The sequence below is a fragment of the Convolutriloba macropyga genome, chromosome 2 (assembly GCF_964194025.1).
Source record: "Convolutriloba macropyga chromosome 2, txConMacr16.3, whole genome shotgun sequence".
In the NCBI taxonomy this organism is placed as follows: domain Eukaryota; kingdom Metazoa; phylum Xenacoelomorpha; order Acoela; family Convolutidae; genus Convolutriloba; species Convolutriloba macropyga.
Window position 1 is genome coordinate 14,327,028 of NC_134469.1, and position 20,391 is coordinate 14,347,418.

Sequence of the window (20,391 nt, forward strand, 5' to 3'; positions counted from 1 at the left end):
TTTGGCTAAAATTTAGTAGATTGTGGTAATAAATTTGTATTTTTGCTATGAATTGTGTAATTCATGACTAGAAACATATATTCTTGGGCTAGAATTTTTTTTGGCAACAGTTTGATATTTTTTGGTAACATTTGGGTGTTTTTGACAATAATTAGATATTTTGAACCACGAATTGGGTATTTTTTGGTCAGAATTGGTTTTTTTTGGTCAGAATTGGGTGTTTTTTGGCCAGAATTGTTTTTTTTTGGGATGAATTGGGTATTTTTGCCAAGAACTGGGTGTTTTTTGGCCAGAATTAGGTATTTTTTTGGGAAAAATTGGGTATTTTTTGCCAGGAATTGGGTATTTTTTGCCAAAAATTGGGTATTTTTTGGAAGAATTGGGTATTTTTTGGTCAGAATTGGGTATTTTTTGGGAAAATTGGGTATTTGTTGGGAAGAATTGGTTATTTTTTGCCAAGAATTGGGTAGTTTTTGGCCAGAATTGGGTATTTTTTGGGAAGAATTGGGTATTTGTTGGGAAGAATTGGTTATTTTTTGCCAAGAATTGGGTATTTTTTGGCCAGAATTGGGTATTTTTTGGGAAGAATTGGGTATGTTTTGATAATAATTGGGTATTTTTTTGGTCAGAATTGGGTATTTTTGTGGGAAAAATTGGGTATTTTTTGCCAGGAATTGGGTATATTTGCCAAAAATTGGGTATTTTTTGGAAGAATTGGGTATTTTTGGTCAGAATTGGGTATTTTTTTGGGAAAATTGGGTATTTTTTGGCCAGAATTGGGTATTTTTTGGGAAGAATTGGGTATTTGTTGGGAAGAATTGGTTATTTTTTGCCAAGAATTGGGTATTTTTTGGCCAGAATTGGGTATTTTTTGGGAAGAATTGGGTATGTTTTGATAATAATTGGGTATTTTTTTGGTCAGAATTGGGTATTTTTGTGGGAAAAATTGGGTATTTTTTGCCAGGAATTGGGTATATTTGTCAAAAATTGGGTATTTTTTGGAAGAATTGGGTATTTTTGGGAAGAATTGGGTATTTTTTGGGAAGAATTGGGTATTTTTTTGGGATGAATTGGGTATTTTTTGCCAGGAATTGGGTATTTTTTGCCAAAAATTGGGTATTTTTTGGAAGAATTGGGTATTTTATGGTCAGAATTGGGTATTTTTTTGGGAAAAATTGGGTATTTTTTGCCAGGAATTGGGTATTTTTTGCCAAAAATTGGGTATTTTTTGGAAGAATTGGGTATTTTATGGTCAGAATTGGGTATTTTTTTGGGAAAATTGTGTATTTGTTGGGAAGAATTGGTTATTTTTTGCCAAGAATTGGGTATTTTTTGGCCAGAATTGGGTATTTTTTGGGAAGAATTGGGTATTTGTTGGGAAGAATTGGTTATTTTTTGCCAAGAATTGGGTATTTTTTGGCCAGAATTGGGTATTTTTTTGGGAAAAATTGGGTATTTTTTGCCAGGAATTGGGTATTTTTTGCCAAAAATTGGGTATTTTTTGGAAGAATTGGGTATTTTATGGTCAGAATTGGGTATTTTTTTGGGAAAATTGTGTATTTGTTGGGAAGAATTGGTTATTTTTTGCCAAGAATTGGGTATTTTTTGGCCAGAATTGGGTATTTTTTGGGAAGAATTGGGTATTTGTTGGGAAGAATTGGTTATTTTTTGCCAAGAATTGGGTATTTTTTGGCCAGAATTGGGTATTTTTTGGGAAGAATTGGGTATGTTTTGATAATAATTGGGTATTTTTTTGGTCAGAATTGGGTATTTTTGTGGGAAAAATTGGGTATTTTTTGCCAGGAATTGGGTATTTTTGCCAAAAATTGGGTATTTTTTTGGAAGAATTGGGTATTTTTGGTCAGAATTGGGTATTTTTTAGGAAAATTGGGTATTTTTTGGCCAGAATTGGGTATTTTTGGGAAGAATTGGGTATTTTTTGGGAAGAATTGGGTTTTTTTTGCCAAGAATTGGGTATTTTTTGCCAAGAATTGGGTATTTTTTGGCAAAAAATGGTAAAATTGTCAAAATTTACGTTTATCAGCACAAAATCGTGTAAATTCTAGTGAATTACAATTGAAATTGATAAAATAGTATTCTCCTTATGTAAATGAATGAACGAAAGTTATAGTTGTGATAGCTATGCGCGAATGAATAAAATGTAAAAATGATTAAAAGTAAAAGTTCTGCAGATAAAATTTTTTTAGTAGATAAGATAAGCTGAAGTGCATTAGAGCGGAAGCATTTCCTTGGGGTAATTAAGATAATTACCCCTGGGTAATTACGATAAAATGACAGGTCTATTGTTCTCACTCTCTTATTAGGTACATCTTTGGGTAATTAGATGAAAAAAGGCTATACCTAATGTTAATACATAGGTACATCTTTTACCCCCCCACCCCACCTTTGCTAAGCCTCTACTACTAACGCATAATATGTATTGTGTAAATGAAGAAATACAGACATTTCTCAGGCCTAATACTTAAACAGAAAGAACATGAGACCATTTTTCTTCCATGTATTAACATCTTCTGAATTTACTCTACAGCTGATTTTTTGAAAATGCAATTAATCCAAACAAAATAAATAATTACATAGAAGTTCATGGTGTAATAGTATCAACTGGATTAGATCCAGCCAGTTGCCTTTTTGGGGAACAGGTAAAGAGATGTTGAATAAACAGCAAAACCGAATTTTTTAAATTTCCTGCTAGTGACCATCGATCAATTGGTTTAGTAGGCATTCAAACCATTAAACAACGCCTTGCTGTTTTTAAAGCAGTACTTAACGATACAATTTCGTTCAAAATAATGTTGCACTAAAACCAATAACATAGCAGCTCCGCATATGTAAACAATAACCGTATAACATTTATCCTTCGAAACCCAGTTCGGTAGAAGGGATAATATTCCACTTCGTTATAAGAGAAGTTAAAGTACTTTTCCAAAGTATAGCTTCCTGGGTTATGAGAAAATATGAAAACACTATTCAGAAAAAGAGACCGTAACACTCAAATCACACTTTTGCCAGAAGATCATTGTCAAAGCTAACGAAGCAATGAGGAGGTAGTAGAATGAAACAAAAATTGAGCGACAATTGATTTGTGCAACAGAGAGCGGGATAACGACATTTAGGAGCCACGTTTCCTTCGCAGTCAACCAGAGTGTGCCATGCAATTTCACTTATTTGGCAAGATAGGAAACTGAAAATTTACCGCAAAACAACACAACAAAAATGGTCAAGAGACAACCTCGCCAGTCTCTATGAGATACTGGCTTCCCGATCAGTAATTATAAAGAAGGATGCTTATACTTAAACAGTTCGAGAACCAGAAAAACCTGATGATTTTGCCACTTCACCGAAGCAGTGAAGTGGCAAAATTATAAAGAAGAGCGATTATCCGAGAGTACATCGGTAGATGAGATTCTAGATTGCCCAAAAACACCAGAAAAATCAAAATTTATACAAAATTCAAAAGGGTGACAAAAAAATGAAGCACTGGAAGAAAGTCATCACAAAAGCCTTTTTGTCTACACGATCGAATATTGCTCGCACCATGCGCGTAAGAATGCCAAAAAACGACGCACATTTTGTTACGCAAAATACGATTAGTACTCAACCTCATATTGAGAACACACAATATGAGCCACAAAACACAACATTTTTTGCGGCACAACCCACAAATAGTGGTGATTTCCTTCTACCAGGAGAAATCCTCCAAAATCGATCCCTGAAATGATCCTACTGACAAATTTAGAAAAAAAATATTGGCAAAATATTATGAATTCGAAAAAAAACATTTGTTTTGATGAATTAAAAACATCATGCTAGAAAGAACTTTTAACCCACAAACGGCAAAGGCGAATTGGTTGCATAGAAAGTTATCAATCACAAGCAACAATGGTTCGAGCTCTCAATGAAACTGAAGCGCCAAATGCCAATTTCTAATGTTTCCAAAAATGATTTTTTTAAATTAAAGAGTTCAAAAATCCATCCCCAAATTTTCGAATTATCGTTTTTGGTCGTTTTTTATAAAAACGGAGCAAAACAATAGTTTTCAACGAGGAGTTTGTAGAAAAATCTCAGACCTAACTGGCTTTGTTCATTTCTGATCACTTTGGTAATACGTTTGCACAAATATTGCATCTGAGCAGAGTCGAGACGCGATGTGCGAATGCACATTTCTGATACTGCTTATTGCGTCTTGGTTCCAATGTGAATGTAAAAGTTTGAGTACTAAATACACTATTGGTGTAAAAAACGCTCAATCTTTTTACTTTTTATCGTCCTTTACTTTCAATTCTATCGTTATTTACCATTAACTGACATACATTTACCATAATTTGATAAGAGTAAATGATAGTATAATTGCCTACCATGAATCAACATCAGCTATTTAACTGATTCGGCCAATCTGATAGGTCTCCGATTGGAAAAAAAATATTCCCGTTTACATCTGTCGGTTATACTCTTCTTATTCCATAGTCTCTTCTATAGTCAGAAGGGGCAAAGCAGATGCTTGGTTTGTTCTGTAACCCCGTCTTTCTGTCCTCTCGGATATAATTGATTTACATTATTAACCCTATTGTATAAATTTGTTCGGAGAAATTTACTCTTCTCTTCGTCGCTGCTATTTTTCCACTATCAACGAGGCAAACGCATCTTACTCAAACACTTAACAGAAAAATTTATAATAAAATAATTAATTAGAGACAATTCAGAGTTAATTGCACTCTGAATTGTCTCTGATCAGACTCAAGTGTGCTCGGGCCGGCCTCTGATCCGACTATCCTCCGCTTCCGAAGTTTTCCAGAACCGGGGCCATCTGATTTTGAGCACAAGTAACCAGGTGTGCGCTCAATCGCGTCTGATCAGAGGTGATTTTGGCCTGAGACCTCAGCCTGGGGTGTGTTTTGCAATACTCTGCAAAAGTGGAACAAGAAAGTCTTGACTTGTCATTTTCGAGGTTAAAAAATGGGTTAGAAGAAATAGGTTTTTTAAGTATAGAAAACTAATTGTTTCGCCATTTGGAATAATCTAATGTGATCATTTTGAGTTGATGTCTATTTCTCTCAGTAGTAAGTGGGAGAGGGTGACGAGGAGCAGCATTTGGAGGAGTTGCATGTCTTCTCTTTCTTCAGTTGGAGTCTTCTCTGTTTTGCAGATTCCTCCTGGTTCAGATGACTCACCAACACTGACAGACACTCGTTTATGTTCACGTCTGCTTTCACACTGAAAAGGAAAAGATTTCTTACCTTCGATAACTGAAAAACGTTGAAAACTTACCCTTTATTATGCAATGGTAGGAGCTTGATCACTTATGTTTATCTTTGGAATTATATCATTTTGGCCATTTTAGATATTACACTAACAATTCAATTTATCTTGAATAATAGCAAGATTGTTCACAAAATTTTGGCGCTTGATGGAATAAACCATTCATTGTCTTAAGTAGTGCTTGTTTCCACGAAGAGTTAATTGTGCTTATTGGTCTGTTCTGAAGTATAAAATCAATTTATAAGTCAAGCAAAATAGATCCAAAAAAACTTTTATTTGAAAGTTTATTTAGCTGATTGAAGTAAGGTTTCAATTTTCAAGTCCGTGAATTGTCTTATTCTTTTCAATAATATCTTTCAAGTCAGAAATTCCAAGAGAAATGTGCAAAGTTGTGGAGCCATGTTTGATGAAACAATTTTGTCATTTTCACATCTGGCATTAGTAAACTTTGGAATTGGCACCGTTGAATTGTGGCATTTTAAAACTTAGCGTGTTTCAAGCTTAAGTTATGCATTGCCAGACATTAAAACGACCGAAGTTCCTAAACATATTACCAGAAGTTTACGGATCTTTTCCGTTTGTGCCCCCCCCCCCCCCCCCCGGTCATGCTCCCCCAGTAACAGAGCACGTGCCATTACATAGTAAATCCTTATGCAAAAATATTCACACACTAAGCTGGCTTGGGGGGGGGGGGGGGTAGCACAAGCGTAAAAGATCCTTGACTACAATGAACTTTCGGCGTTTTTAAACTTGCAAGTTGTATTTTAAGCAAGGTTACGTGACGCTGCAGAAGTCACTTTGAAACTCTGTCTCAAAACATCTCGGACCACTAGCGCGGTTCTCTGTAACCGCCAGAAGTTCTCAGTGACTTCAACCAGAACGACGTAACCTATCAATAATACATATAGTCACCTTATCTCCACGAAATCAGCATCGTACTCGTCGGCCAATAGGGCACCCTCACTGCTCCCGACACAGTTAGAATGCACTGTTCGTAAATCTACCTTATTCGCAATCAAAAGAGTCACTAAATGAGATTGGTCCTGTGAACCCCCTCCACCTCCTCTGGCGTCAATTGTGGCATTCTCCATCCAGGATCGCACTGATGCGAATGAGCGTCTGTCTGTGACGTCATAGAAGACGAGCATCGCGTCTGCGTTGCGCATGTATTGACGCGTGATTGCTTTGAACCGCTCCTAAGAATATTGAACAATAAGTTAACAGTATATAATTATGAGATCGCAAAATAACGGGCATGAAAACAAAAAGTTTTATTGTAAATTTTTTGGTAACATTATCTTCGCTCTCATTGACAAAAAAAGTATTTGGAATTAAGCCACCTTGAAAGATAGTAGTATAGCATTCAAAATTTTTGAATAAAATTGGAAAAAGAAGTTGGTAAGGGTAGTTTTGGTCTAACGGTACCCACAAGATACTTAAGCAACCTTGAAACTTTAAAGTTATTGCATTAATCGTGCAAGATCTCATAAGAAACATATATACTCTAATCAAGTAAAATCTGATAAGATTTGTAACGTTTTTAAGATCTTATGCGCTTAAAACGAATGTTTTTTTGTACCGAATTTAATTTCCGGATCTTTATTCAACCATTTTGCTCGCGTACTCTTATAATATCTGACAAAAAATCACGTTCTTCCGTAATGTACCTTATTTTGACACAACTGACTTACTTGTCCAGCAGTATCCCATAGTTGTAGAGAGTAGCAGAAGTTGTCGCAGTAGATGTTCTTGCACCTGTAGTCCACACCCACAGTGGCAGGAGGCCCCCTCATACTATCCACTGTCCCCACCTCCCCCGTACACACCCTCTGGATGAAGGAGGTCTTCCCACTGCCAGAGTTGCCCACGAACACTATCTTGTACACTCTAGTCCTCACTATACTGCCTAGAACGAGGAAAAGCTGTCATTAGCTCAGAAGAAAACTCAAAAAGAGAAAATAGAAGTCAATGTGAGAAACTGAATTTGACTCTGGAATTCTATCTTACAAGACCTGTCTCATGATATCAGCGAAATTCTTTTACCGTACATGCCTTATTAGCTCAAATACAATGAAAAATCCAGCATAAATAATTTTTCAACGTGCGCTACTGTCTGGCACAGACACTTTGCCGTGAGGAATTGATCACAAGTTTCTGATGGTGGAAAATCTGATAAAGTTTTCTACAAAATTCTACTCAGGTTAAGCCGTATGTGAAAAGCGCAGGTAATACAGTTCTTACGAAGTTTGCAAGATGCGGAACAATAAAAATCACGCCATAAACGCTCTCCATGGAATTATTTGTCCTCTGCCGCTATGATTGCCGATATTAGCTATGATTGGGCTGCAATGAACTGCGATTGGAGGAATTTTGTCAAATAAAGGAAAATAAGGATGACGATGGTTTATGCAGTTTTTTAATATCAAGATTGCGTTCTTTACAGTTAATGAACCTAGCAACATGAAATAGTCCTTAAAATGTTTTGAAGAATCTGTAGTTTGATTTATTTCTGAGGTTGTTTTTGTCTGAAGTTTTTCAATGTCTGACGCATAAAGCATTCAGCTTTGAACTATATGTGCTGTTCAACTGGTGCAACCAATACAGCTCCTTCTTCATAAACGCAACTGTTCGCGATGGAAAATATGTGACAAAAATTAACCGTGCAGTAAGCTTTTGGATTCTTTGAAACTTGTTCCCTCTAGACCCAGATGAAGCCCATTATCTATCCTGACTAGACACGATGTAGAATCTGACAAAGCGATGATGCTGCTCTTCGTCAAATTCTATGCAGGAACAAAGTTCCAGTAGAAAATGAAGAACTTTTTTAAACAGCACCGTTGAATAGGACCACCAGTGATAACAAATGAGCTTCACAAACAGATGAGTGCAAAACTGTGAGTAAATTGTTATCATGATTTAAGCTATGAGGTGCCTGACCAAATATGATCTTAGTTGGAATTGAACATACAACTTACTGCACGCTCTCGATGCTATAACAGAAGTTCACTAGTTCGCTGATGAAGTCCTGGCTGAGCTTTTGACACTGGTTCTCATTTAATCCTATGAGTTTTCTATAATCAACAACAATTATTTTGAAAGTTTTCTACAGAATGGAAACATGAGAAACTTGCAAGTTAGCGATATCCCCGAGAAAAAAAAACCAAAGTCTTGCAAATTTTTATAAAATCCTTTTCCCATTTTTTTTGCCAAAACTGTAGGCAATGTATGGAACAAAAGTTTATTGGGTTTTTTTCTCTACATCAAAATTAGGGTTCTTTTAAATTGAAACTGGAGTGCATCAAAACATTTTTTCAGCAGGGTTCTGCAAAGTAAACAATATCAAACCAAATTGAGAGAAACCTGAATTTGTAATATCAAGTTGTTCTCCAAAATGCTTTTCCATGCTCGCATAACAAATGTAGAGTTTCCTTTTCTTTTCTGTCTCCAACACAGAAAAACTATAGAAGATATCATTGCTGCATAAAATGTTTACAATTATTTCTATCCGGTAAAGGAATAGTCATCAAAAACATCTGCCAAATTGTTTCAAAATGAGCGCTAAAAAATCTTTGTAATGAAACGAGTTGACAGACTCTGTTGAGCCATAAACAATGAGCTCAAACCAAAACGATTGATAGTTTAGGCACAAAAAAGCTCTTTGAGGCTAAGTTAGATTTAGGCAATCTAATTCCAAACATCATATTAGCTCATATGGTTACCCTGGCTCCCATGATGCTGCACAAGATCAATGGAAAACTCATTACTGTGCAACTGATGCCGAACCGATTACAGCCAACTAAAAACATTTACATTGATTTTCATGAAATTGCGTTCTGTAATGAAAACTAACGAACTGCAGTTTCCGAATGGCTTCTTAGGACGTAACAGCCATTAATACTCGTTAACATCCATTGTAACTGAAAGAAAATCAATCTTCGCAAAATCACAATATTTGGTCAAATCTGAAAATTTTTACAATTTGGGGTCAAAAATGTGTACAGCCCCCTCATTTTACAACGTCGACAACTCGGGAAATTGAAACAACAGCACCTTAGAGGAACCCTGTGCTGTTTTTTTAATAGGAATTTTAGTACCCGCTTTACCTGGTGGATAGCACTTAACACTTATGAGGGGAAAAAAGTGATAATTTTGGGGTCTTTATAAAGGCCCCGCGCCAAAGCAGGATTAGGCAGAAAGCGATCCATATATCCTAAACCTACCTATGTAAACCAAAACCCAGGAAATACATTTTGTTTAGTTCATTATAATTCTGCCCAAGAATTTCAGCTACTTTGACATTTACTACATAAGTTTTACTAATAAGCACGCCTTGCTATCGGAGAGATAGTATTGTTAGCGTTGAATCAACCAAACAAAAGAATTAGAGAAGGCTGAAATCCTTTTGCCGTAATGACGATTGATTTGTTTGTGCAAACAGTTTGTTTCCTCGGCTCAGTATTGAAGTTGCTTAAATTATAAGCGTTGGGCAGAAATTGTAACCGTGAGCGAGTTGATAGCTGCAGTTGAGCCTAGAATTCCGGTCTTGAAGAGCAAGAGGCTACTGCGATATTCATTAGGCATCGCTGCGTGATTTTGTCAGAGCGGTGGAGCGGGAGGCTCAAAATAGTCGCTGTTAAAATATCAGAGTTATTTGACAGAGTCTGCCGAAGTGATTGCATGCGAGGGTCTGAATAGTTGCTGCAATTGTTTTAGATTTATTTGGCAGAGTTTGCAGGGTTGATCGAGCTACAAGTTCGGAGTTATTGTTGTTATTGTTGTTGTTTGCTTGTGGTTCATCAGTCTGTTATCAGCTGAGGGATAATTTCAATTGTATTGGTGGCGCTTATTTTGTAGCTACAATTGCTATAATTAGGGAGCTGATTTTAGAATCATTTAGTTAAGTATTTCCTGCTGCAATTTTGCGGGTAATTGAATTAGAATTAGTTTAAGCTTTTGTTGATTTGTTAAATTGATAGAGCATATTACCTGATGCGTATGGAACTAATGTAATTAGTTATTAAACATTAAATTATGTGGTTTACCATCAACATTTGTTCACAGTCAAGAAAAGAGTACAGGAATTATAATGATAAGAAGAAGGCGAACTAACTATTTAAACGTTTTGGAATGGTGAGATCTGGGCGCTGTTGTTTTCACGTGATAGGCTGCCTAATCAAAATAAGGAATCTTGAAGATTCTGCAAAACTTCTCTACAAGACGTGAACAGAACTTTGGACTTATTCTAATGACCAGCTTATTGTCCGGGGTGTAAATTATTTATACTTATAATTTTAAATACATTTGTTTTTATATAAACAAGTGGCGTATATATTCTCTAACATTAATATCTTTTTTATTGATAGAAAAATAAAAAAACTTAGTGGTGCATAAAACTGGTTTCTGTCAAAAATTAGTCATTGCAAATGTCCGCAGAATCTGTTTTTTTTTCTTCTGATCCGGTCAACTGAAATTGTGAAATGTTCTCCAGTTTTCATACTATGGGTTGCTGCTGAGTACTTTTGTTTCATTTGGTTTTTGAATTTTTTTGATAGATTTCATTAAAAGAGATCACAAAAATAGTTTGGTCTAATAAATGAAAATAAAAATTGACATAATAGAAGAGCGTAATTTCATATGAGTGACACTAGGTTGAGATGCCTGACCAAGACCCTTATGTCAAGACTGTTACTGACTGAAAGTATCTATTTCGACTGTTCGAGACGGATAGTGCGTTCATGTTCAAACTTTCGTGTGTTCTTTGAAGTTTCAGAGAGTGTATTTTTGAACGCAAGACGCCAGTCCTTGCGTTCATTTTTTTGCAGACATACTTGATTTCACCGAGGATCTCAACCTGGGAATTAAAGAAAAACGTATGAACGAAGGTGGGGGATCAGCATAATAGTAGCTCCTTTCTTGTGAACGCTTGAGTATTATATCATCAACAGTTGGTTAGAACAGAGAAATCGGGTAATATTTTGCACATACTTTTACAAAATACATATAATATAGATCTAAGCCGTACTCTAATGACCAGCTTCTTTTTGAAGGATATATATCTATATACAGAGAGCATAATATACATCTCCACATTTTTTGCTAGTGATGGGGTTTAGCAGCGGAAACATTTCTGAACAACATTGACCTCTGAAACGAATTAACTTCCAGCCATTCCTGCGCCAGGATACAATGCATCTATTGTCCTTTCCAAACCGCTGGCAGAGCTGTCATCACAAATGTTTCACACTGCGCACAGTTGGACATTATAGAGACACCCCGAGTGGCGGGAATTGTTCTGGATGAATAGATATACCGCATCAAGGCTCCAATTATTCAATTATAGTCAATATTTGCATTATATAACATACTATTTACTGCACTATAAATATTTTACGCTAAATTTTTTGCAGAGATTTTTTGGTTGACAAACGGGATAATACGTAATCGATCACTAGCGGATACCAAGCCGAAAAACCGACTTTGAAGTTTATAACATCAAAGAAAATGGGGGGAGAGGCCGGCGTCATAAAAGCGTTTTCACGCATCAAGGATTAGGTTGGTAGATATCTCAGAATTAACTGAAGTTGATACTAGAACTTTTCTGCAACAGTATTCTGCACGAGGATTTTGTTAAATCAATTTATTAATTCTTTCAAATAAGTTGAAGTTTTTCTATTTTAGGTTTTATTGAAAGTCATCGAATTCATTTAAAGTCATTTAAGTGTGTAAAACTGACAATCAGCGAAAAATCAGCAATGCAAAAACAGCTTCTCTTTTGAAATCCCAAAGATTGTGAAGGTTTTTTTATTATAAAATATAAAATCAACAGAATAAGTCTAAAATATACGACAAAACAGAGAGCGCTTTTGCTTTACTTTATACTGGTGCTAACCCAGGTTGAGGTCCCTGACGGAACCACGTATGTCCAGACCGAAGATGAACGCATGAAGGGGGCGTCGTGATTTCAAATTTATGTAGTCTGGAGACAAGAAAAAGTCATGAAAGGCTGAACGAAAATGATTAGAATTTTAATTCGAACACAGAGGGAAAACGACACATAGTAGCACTTGTTTTAAATTAACAAAAAGCGAGAGAGAGAGAGAGAACGAGAGAGCGAGAGAGAGAGAGAGAGAGAGAGAGAGAAAGAGAGAAAGAGAGAAAGAGAGAAATAGAGAGAGAGAGAGAGAGAGAGAGAGAGAGAGAGAGAGAGAGAGCAAAATTGCCAGAGACAAGAGAGAGAGAAAAAAATAGAGAGAGGGAGAGAGAGAGAGATAGATAGATAGATAGAGAGAGAGAGAGAGAGAGAGCGAGCGAGAGAGTGTAATTCATCAATATCTGCGGGACATACGTTTTTAAATGCTGGCAAAAAGTTTGCGTACTAATAAGATTCTGAAACAATCATACCTTTTTGTTTACTTTATGTTTCCACATTAATTAACAAAAAGCAAAATGGACAAATATTATAAGAAAACGCAATTTTTGTAAATTTTGTAATCACAGCACCGCAATTATAGAGGCAGTCGGAATTATCAGAGCAATGAAACTAATTATCTTGAAGTAAAATTTCTCGTAGCCTATTCAATCTCTCATGCTTGAAAAAATCTTGAATTCTTGAAGCCAAATAAACAAAATCAATAAAGCAAGCAACTAAATAAAGGTAGCCAGAATCAAAACATCACGCGCAATGGTGACAAGCAGTCTGACTTCACTTGAAACACTTTGAGCATTGCAATGCATACAGAAAAAATTGTCTCAGTTTTGGATGTTAGGAGAACTGGTATGCCAGCATCAACGTAGTATTTATAATTGACCTAAAATACACAACCAGTATATTGATATCAGTGGCTATTGTCATTAAGCAATTTATATGCCAATGAGTTTAAAATTAGACAAGGAATCTTGGTAATGTTCGTTTGCACATAATGTTCTGACCCTCCCCTCCCCCCTTCCGCAATTTTGGCTTAATTGTCTTGTAGCAAATAAGGAAGAGAAAGAAAACTTTCAAAAAAACTCCAATATGGATCAAAAATTTTTTGTTTATTAATAGAAAACTGATTTCAACATGAATCACTTAGTCAAAGAGATAAAGGCACATCAGAGGACCGATGAGGCCTGCCATTATCTAAACTGCAAGACACGACAAACAATATATCAAACAACAACTACAAATTTTCATCAAAGATCTATGTCTGCTTCCTCAAAAATAACATTATACAGAAATTCAAACTAGCGTTATATAAAACTTAACATAAACAAAGTAGTTTGTCCGTCGCTGGATGAGACTCGGCAATAAATTCACAGAAAAACAAAATCGGCAAAGTTATAAAACAGATAAAACTTTTTTGAAAAAAAAACTTCAAATATTGAAAACCGTAAGATACCAATTGAAATCTTTAAATTTTTTTTTTAGTTTATGCCTCAAAATGAAGACATTGAGACATGTCACTAAACAGAATATTTCGGATAACTACAAAAACTAGGGGCAAACTCCGACAAAAAACAAGAATTGCATTTAAAGTAGCAAGAAAATGGTATTGAAGCCGTTTAAGCCGAAATATATTCCATAAAAACAATAAAAATCAAATGTGCGTTCCATGAACACCAGTATTAAGATAAGTGATCTCCAAATAATAAAATTAGGTAACAAGTACTAAAAAAACAAAAAAAAAGAAAAGTTACAAAATCACATTTTTTTCGAATACAGTTAAATTCAAATATCTAAAAACTTTACCTTTTAAACCAAAATTTTTGACAGGTTAATTTGACCTCAGCAAACTATTGCAATCTCTCCTTTTTCAGAATTTGCCGTACGCCTACAAAAATAAAGATTAAGAAATGAAAAGCAAAATGTAATTTAATCTTTTGAAGAAATCCCGTATCCAAGCCGTGAAAACAATAAACCAAGCACTCAAAAACCGACGTGTTCAAATGTGCCTTTTGTAAGTGTCAATAAGTTGATATGCATGCCTGTAATTGAGGAGACTATGAAACAGGTGGAAAAAAAGAACTGCAAAATGCATAAGTTTTTTAAAAAATCTACATGTTTTTCAAACAATTGATTTCAAAGTCATGAAAAACTATAGCTATCAACTGAAATGATTTAATAGGGTCAATTTTTTTTCTTAAAACATTATTTAGACCTGCGAATATCCTAATTTTGTTGTACGGCTACAAAGAAACAACAAAAAAAGACGAAATTAAGAAAAATTCCCTTAATTACTGCTAGAAGACAGTTTCGAACCAGTTAAAAACCTTAATCTCTTCACTGAAAAACTGATGTGTTCCAAAGTGGTTTTCTAAAGCAGCAATTATTTGTTTTCTGACGTGTAAACGAGGTTATAAAACAAGAAAAAAGACACTCAAAATGGGAAAACATCCAGGTATCATTTTTTTCGAAAACTCTTTTCGTAATATCAAAGCCGAAAAACCATTACTCGAAAAAGCAATAAATATTCAATTTTAATCATCTGGAAAAATGATGTGAACTTTTTTCCAAAAAAGATTAATTAACCAGTCAGAAAGCCGAATAATTTATAGTTTAAATTGAAAGTATTTTTTTCAAATTTAAAAACTTACATAAAAAACCTAGATAAAGGCAATTGTTTAGGAAACTATTCAGACCTGTCATTAGTAAGCCTTGATTTGAACTGTTTTTTTCTTTAATTAAAATAAATAAAAGCGAAAAACGCGCAATTCTTTTTTTAAAGAAAATCGGCTGTTTACAATCCGAATTGCTTTGGACCTTAAAGAACGACGATTACACGAAAACCAGACTTGTTATTGCCGTTTTTGCATCAGAAACAAGTAATTGTTCCAAAGTTTAGGATTATGGATTGATTGACAAAAAATATTCACTGTATCGAAAAAACTGCTGCATTTTGCTGAAGTGTCGAGTTAAGATAGCAAGAAACTGATTCATGAACACTCTCAAAAATTTTAGTCCAAGAACAGACCAGTCTTAGCGAACGAAATTTTGTTCAATGACAAGGTCAAAGGATGCACAAGTAAAACTAGCCTTCTTTAAAGTTAACAAAGATTGTGTCAGTAGTTTTCAGGTGTTTTAACTGAATAATTTACTAAAACATCTGGCCAAAAAGTTGGATCAAACAGAACAACAAGACTCGTCTGTTTTTAGAAGTAAAACCAACAAACAGATTGACAGTTTCTGTCTAGGACGTCCTGGACATGTTTGATTTCATTATGACACCTCAGTTCAGGAAAACAAAATGAACTCATTTCAGGAAAATAAAAACAAAAACCGAAAATGATTCATAATTTTCTTGAGTTAAATGCTGTCAAATGCATCGACGTTAATTTTTTAGTTCTGCGTATTGCAGATATTGAAAAGGTATTAGCACTCTGACGAGGAATGTTCAACTGAAACAAGAATCTAACAAAATTGAGCAAAGTGGGCCTATCTAAAACTTATGGGTCGCATGGGTCGCACAAGGTTTTCGTTCACATTCTGCAAATATTTTATGATAAATACTCTCAACATATTTTAGCGCACTATTGTCAACAAATCTGACAAAAATAATTAAAAATATGGCCACTCAATATTTTCGCAGTTTTCAGGCTTGTGCAATTTTCAGACCAACCTGCCATCATTGGTTGTTCAATTTCTGCCGAAGTGCGATTTCTCAGTTTTTGTGATAACTTCCGTTTGTCAATTTGTGGCGACAATTTGGACCCTTTTCTTCGACGCACGGCTGTCTCGTGCTGCTGCGGGGCTTTCCATGCGAACTCCTGCTTTTTGCGAGGACTGGGGAGGACTGTAGGGTACGCGTCTGAACGAATAGTGTCGTCTGTCAAGTTTCCGTTGCCTAAAAATATGTCAGAGTATTGAAAATATAAGAAATCTGCTATAAATCGACTAGTTCAATATGTATGTTACCTTTATGAAAGATTATGAATGTGCAAAGATTAAAATATGAAAAAAAAAAGTTGAGTGAAAATTGAGAAGTTGGCAACCATTAAATTTTTGAACAAGACTTAGAAAATGCAGGTCCTCAATTTTAGAACATAGTTTGGCGGAGTGAATGAGGCCAGTAGATTAAACCTTAGTCGTTGTTTTAGTGTAAGAGTTTCAAAAATCGTAGCAAGTACCGCAAATGTCGAGAAAACGTTGCAAAACGGTACTTTTAAAGCATCAATGGGAATAGGTTTCGCAGCCAGTTTATGCTTAGTAATCAGATTTTTCTCCCCTCAATTCTAAAACTGTCATCTCAATAGTGCTTATGTGGTCTCCAAAGTTTGAGGCAGTACGTAAAATCTTGAAAAAAACTGCTAAAATTGATAAAAACCAATTTCAGTTTTGAACTGATAAAAAGCCGTGGAGTGCAAAGACTTGTAGACAAAATTTTGAAATTTTGAAGATAGTTAATGCTTTTGTATGAAGACATCAGGCGCTAACTAAGAATTGTCGAGTTAGGTTACATTTTGAAATTTATCATTCCTTTTAACTTAGAAAACTTTATCACAAATTCATTTATGATAATATTCTGAAATCAAATCCGATTCATCTGCATTTTGTCAAGAATCGGATAAAACATTAAAAAAAACATTGATGTTTCGAAAGTTCATGGCGATTTCGTAACAAAAAACGCTATAAACCAGGTTCAAAAAATTATATTAAAAAAATCAATTATGCAATTGCAGATGCAATGTTGACTATCACGATTCAAAAACGTTAGTGCATGCAAATCAAGTTTTTTATGAACTGTTTTCCATTTGAGGCTTATTATGAGCTATCAAGAGTATGATACATAATTCAACCGCATAATTTGCATTTCTCTCCTCTATAAGAACTCAGCTTTTAAACTTGAGGGGGGAGGGAGGAGGAACTATATACTCAAATGGTCTTTTCTTGTTCACACATTTTTGGCCGATTGATTTATTCATCGTAGAGAGTTTAGACTGGTATCATTAGAAAACTTGCCCAGCGAAGAATATGCAATTAAAAAAACTTTTTGATTTTCGTTTATTACTGAGAAATATCTAGAATTAAACTTTTGGAAAAATAGAGGGATTTCCGTTGATTTTATTGATATTTTCCGGAATTTTTGACTAAAATGTTGCTTAATTTTACTAAATTTGTTAAGTTTTCCTAAAGAAAAGTTGTTGATTTTATTTTTGAAACGAAAAAATACTGTCGGCTATTTTCATTTAAATTCTTGTCAAAAATTCTGGCTAAATATTTCAAAATTCAGACTTTTTCTTTAACAGAAACAGCACAAAATAAGTTTCTTCAGTTCACTTTGATTAAATATGCAGGAAGTACACACCCAAACACCACTAACACAATCTTTGTAGACTCAAAAGGGTGCTATTTCTACTTCAACTTCCGTTGCGAGTGCTCCGTAATTAAAATTTGCCATCTTTTTCTAACTTTAATTGTTGATTATCAAAAACGCAGACCTAGTTTTGGACCAATCTTGGACTGTTACAATCCAAAAATAATTCGGATGTAATCATTCGGTCTTTTCATTTAAAAAACTTTGATCTTTTTTTATTATTTAAACTAAGGAACATTTAAAATCAAAAATCACTAGTGATAGGTTCAATTCGCTTACTAATTAGCTCCAAATTATTGTGTCTAGTTTTTTGCTAGTTTTGACTTTTAAAAATATTTGGTTTTCGAAATATGTAATGCCTTATTAAACTTTGCCTCCATTTTTCTCTTAAATTAGTCAATTTGGGCCTAAGTGTCAGCAATGAAAGAATAATTTTTCTTTCTACTGAATTCAAATTCAATCTCTATTTGGTTTTTTACCTCAAATTACTGTTTTCTGGCTTTTGATACTACTAGATTTTTTTCATTTTCAGGTACTACTACACATTTTTTTCATTTTCAGGTATTTGCCCATTTTTAATTTTTTCTAGTTTTGTCACATTATCACTTTATTGACAATTCATATTTCAGATTATTGGCGTTCAAAAAACACAATTGATAATTTTAAAACCTTTATGTAAATAGACTCTGATTTTTACAGCTTCGACAATACTTTCTAGAAAACATTAATTGAATTTTTTAATTTTATCTTTCACCGTCGTTTTTACCTTGTCTCTTTTGTAGTATGAAGATTTTCATGGAAAAATAAATGGCCAATATTCTGATTTTAGTAGATAGCTGATGGCTTTCATGAAAACAATTGTGTTCCAAAATAAAACAAAAACTTTTTTTAACTTCCAAGTTTTGTTCCTCTTATTGTCTAGTTATTACCTAGTCTCGTTAATTACAGGCCAAATATGAAACAATTGTAATCAAAAGAATTTGTCAAGGATATTGGTGTCACAAATATAATGTTTTATAAGAATTCGTTATGACTTTACTGGCTTTGACATGGGTTTTTCTTAAAAAAAAATAACTACTCTTTTAATTTTTGTCATAATTTACGTTCTTTTTGTAGACGTAGGATATATTCTGGATAATTGCAGGTCCAAAGCGCTTCCTTCGGAGGAATGAACGAACCTATTTATTGATTTCTTTTTGTTTTTGACGGCTTCCATGTCTTTTAAAAAAAATAAGTATTACCTAATCTTGCCTTTTTTGTCTACTTGTTACCTGCTTTTGATATTGAGAGGTCCAATAAAACGTTATTCGTCTTCGAAAAAGGTGTAGTCAAACAAATTTGAGGGCCAAAGTATGGCTTTACGGCTTCGAAAGCGTTTTCTGGCGAAAATTTAACTGATTTTTTGTTTGTTCTCTATTTGTTGTTCTTTTTGTAACCGCATAATAATTGAACACCGACAGTTCCTAATTCTCATTTTTCGGAACGCTGGTTATCGTAAACCTATGGGATAGTTTCGTTGATTTTCAAAGGTTTTCATTACTTTGAAATTAATTGTTTAAAAAAAAATAAATGGATTTTTCATATTTACTATTTTTGTTCTTTATTGTTTAATTGTTACCAAGCTTTATTATGCCCTGGTTCCGTATCTTTTCTGGTGAATTATGTGTTTTTTTGTTTAGTTTCAGTTTTATCTGACGCTATTTTGACTTTGTTATTAAGTTTTGTTTTTTAAAACTGTCATAAATTTCTTGATATAATTAGTGTTTGTTGTTGTTGTTTGATTTTGCTGTTCGTCGTGACTCGCTTTCTTATATTGACATATCTCATCAATCTAATGCATCCTTTTTTACTCCACTGAGTTATTTGCTTTGGAGTCTATCTTTTCGTTTATACACCAATTTTTTTTGAAAAATACTTGAATTTTTGGGGTTTTCTATCTGTTCCTGATTTGGTAGACAATAATGCCAAAATTGTGGATGAGCGGGATCTGAACCTTATGTGCGATCACACATTACCGAGCTTCCTTTTTCTTTTCAGAAACACTTCGCCATTTAAATTGACAAAAGCAAAAACTTTGAAATTTGCCTAAGAAGGGCATGGCAAAAATAGAGCTGTTGAAATCTGTCGATTGTATAAAATAAACAACATTCAGAATAAAAAAGAGCATACATTTCAACTTCAACTCTTGATGCGGAATTTGCAGCAATGGGAGAAAAATGAGGAGACGCTAAGATAAAACTATACTGTGCAAAAATAGATAGTGTGTTCGATAGGGTGCAGAAAAAATGATTATTTAAATAGCAAAGAGTAATTTAAGTATACAATACCCGGTATACCGGTGAACTACTATGGTTCACATAAAGTAGAAAAAATCATGTGTTGTGATCAATATAACTTAGGAAACAAAATTAGTTTCACTTAAGCTTCAAAAAAATTCTCGCTTCTGATATACAAAAAAAACGTTTCTGAACTGCCTGACTACGATATACTCAAATGGACTATAATGAGAAATTATGCACGTAAATTTTTCCATATATGACTACTAAAAGAACATTATATAAAGCAAATATTCATGTTCTTGTAGACTTTTTGAAATATCATTTCATGGTGACTAAGAAACCATTTAAGATCTTGGTTTGGTTGCTCAGATTCCAGAAAACCATATATAATTTCCATGATTACCAAGAATCATATTTCGCTTAGCATGGTTGCAAACACTTTATGGTTTTCAAACCGAGTAAATATAAAGTCTACTGCCAAACTTAATTGCCGTTTTAGAGAAAATGGAGCAAAAATATTGAACTCTTGTGCTTCTTTTAACTAA

General features: G+C 34.2%; 1 protein-coding gene across 3 annotated transcripts in view; it reads right to left on the reverse strand.

Moving 5' to 3' along the window:
• Nucleotides 1-4,979: 4,979 nt before the first annotated feature.
• The window catches only part of LOC142356950 (uncharacterized), a 91,519-nt gene continuing 76,107 nt past the window's right edge, over nt 4,980-20,391 (reverse strand). For 2 of the 3 annotated variants that reach the window (XM_075408698.1, XM_075408690.1), the window contains exons 11-15: nt 15,873-16,097; nt 8,253-8,267; nt 6,969-7,183; nt 6,190-6,473; nt 4,980-5,232 (exon numbers count right to left, since the gene is read on the reverse strand). In XM_075408698.1, the coding sequence (XP_075264813.1) occupies nt 5,073-5,232; nt 6,190-6,473; nt 6,969-7,183; nt 8,253-8,267; nt 15,873-16,097 (899 nt within the window). In that variant the 3' untranslated portion in view covers nt 4,980-5,072. The remainder of the gene's footprint in view (nt 5,233-6,189; nt 6,474-6,968; nt 7,184-8,252; nt 8,268-15,872; nt 16,098-20,391) is intronic. The other variant, XM_075408704.1, reaches the window with a different exon arrangement.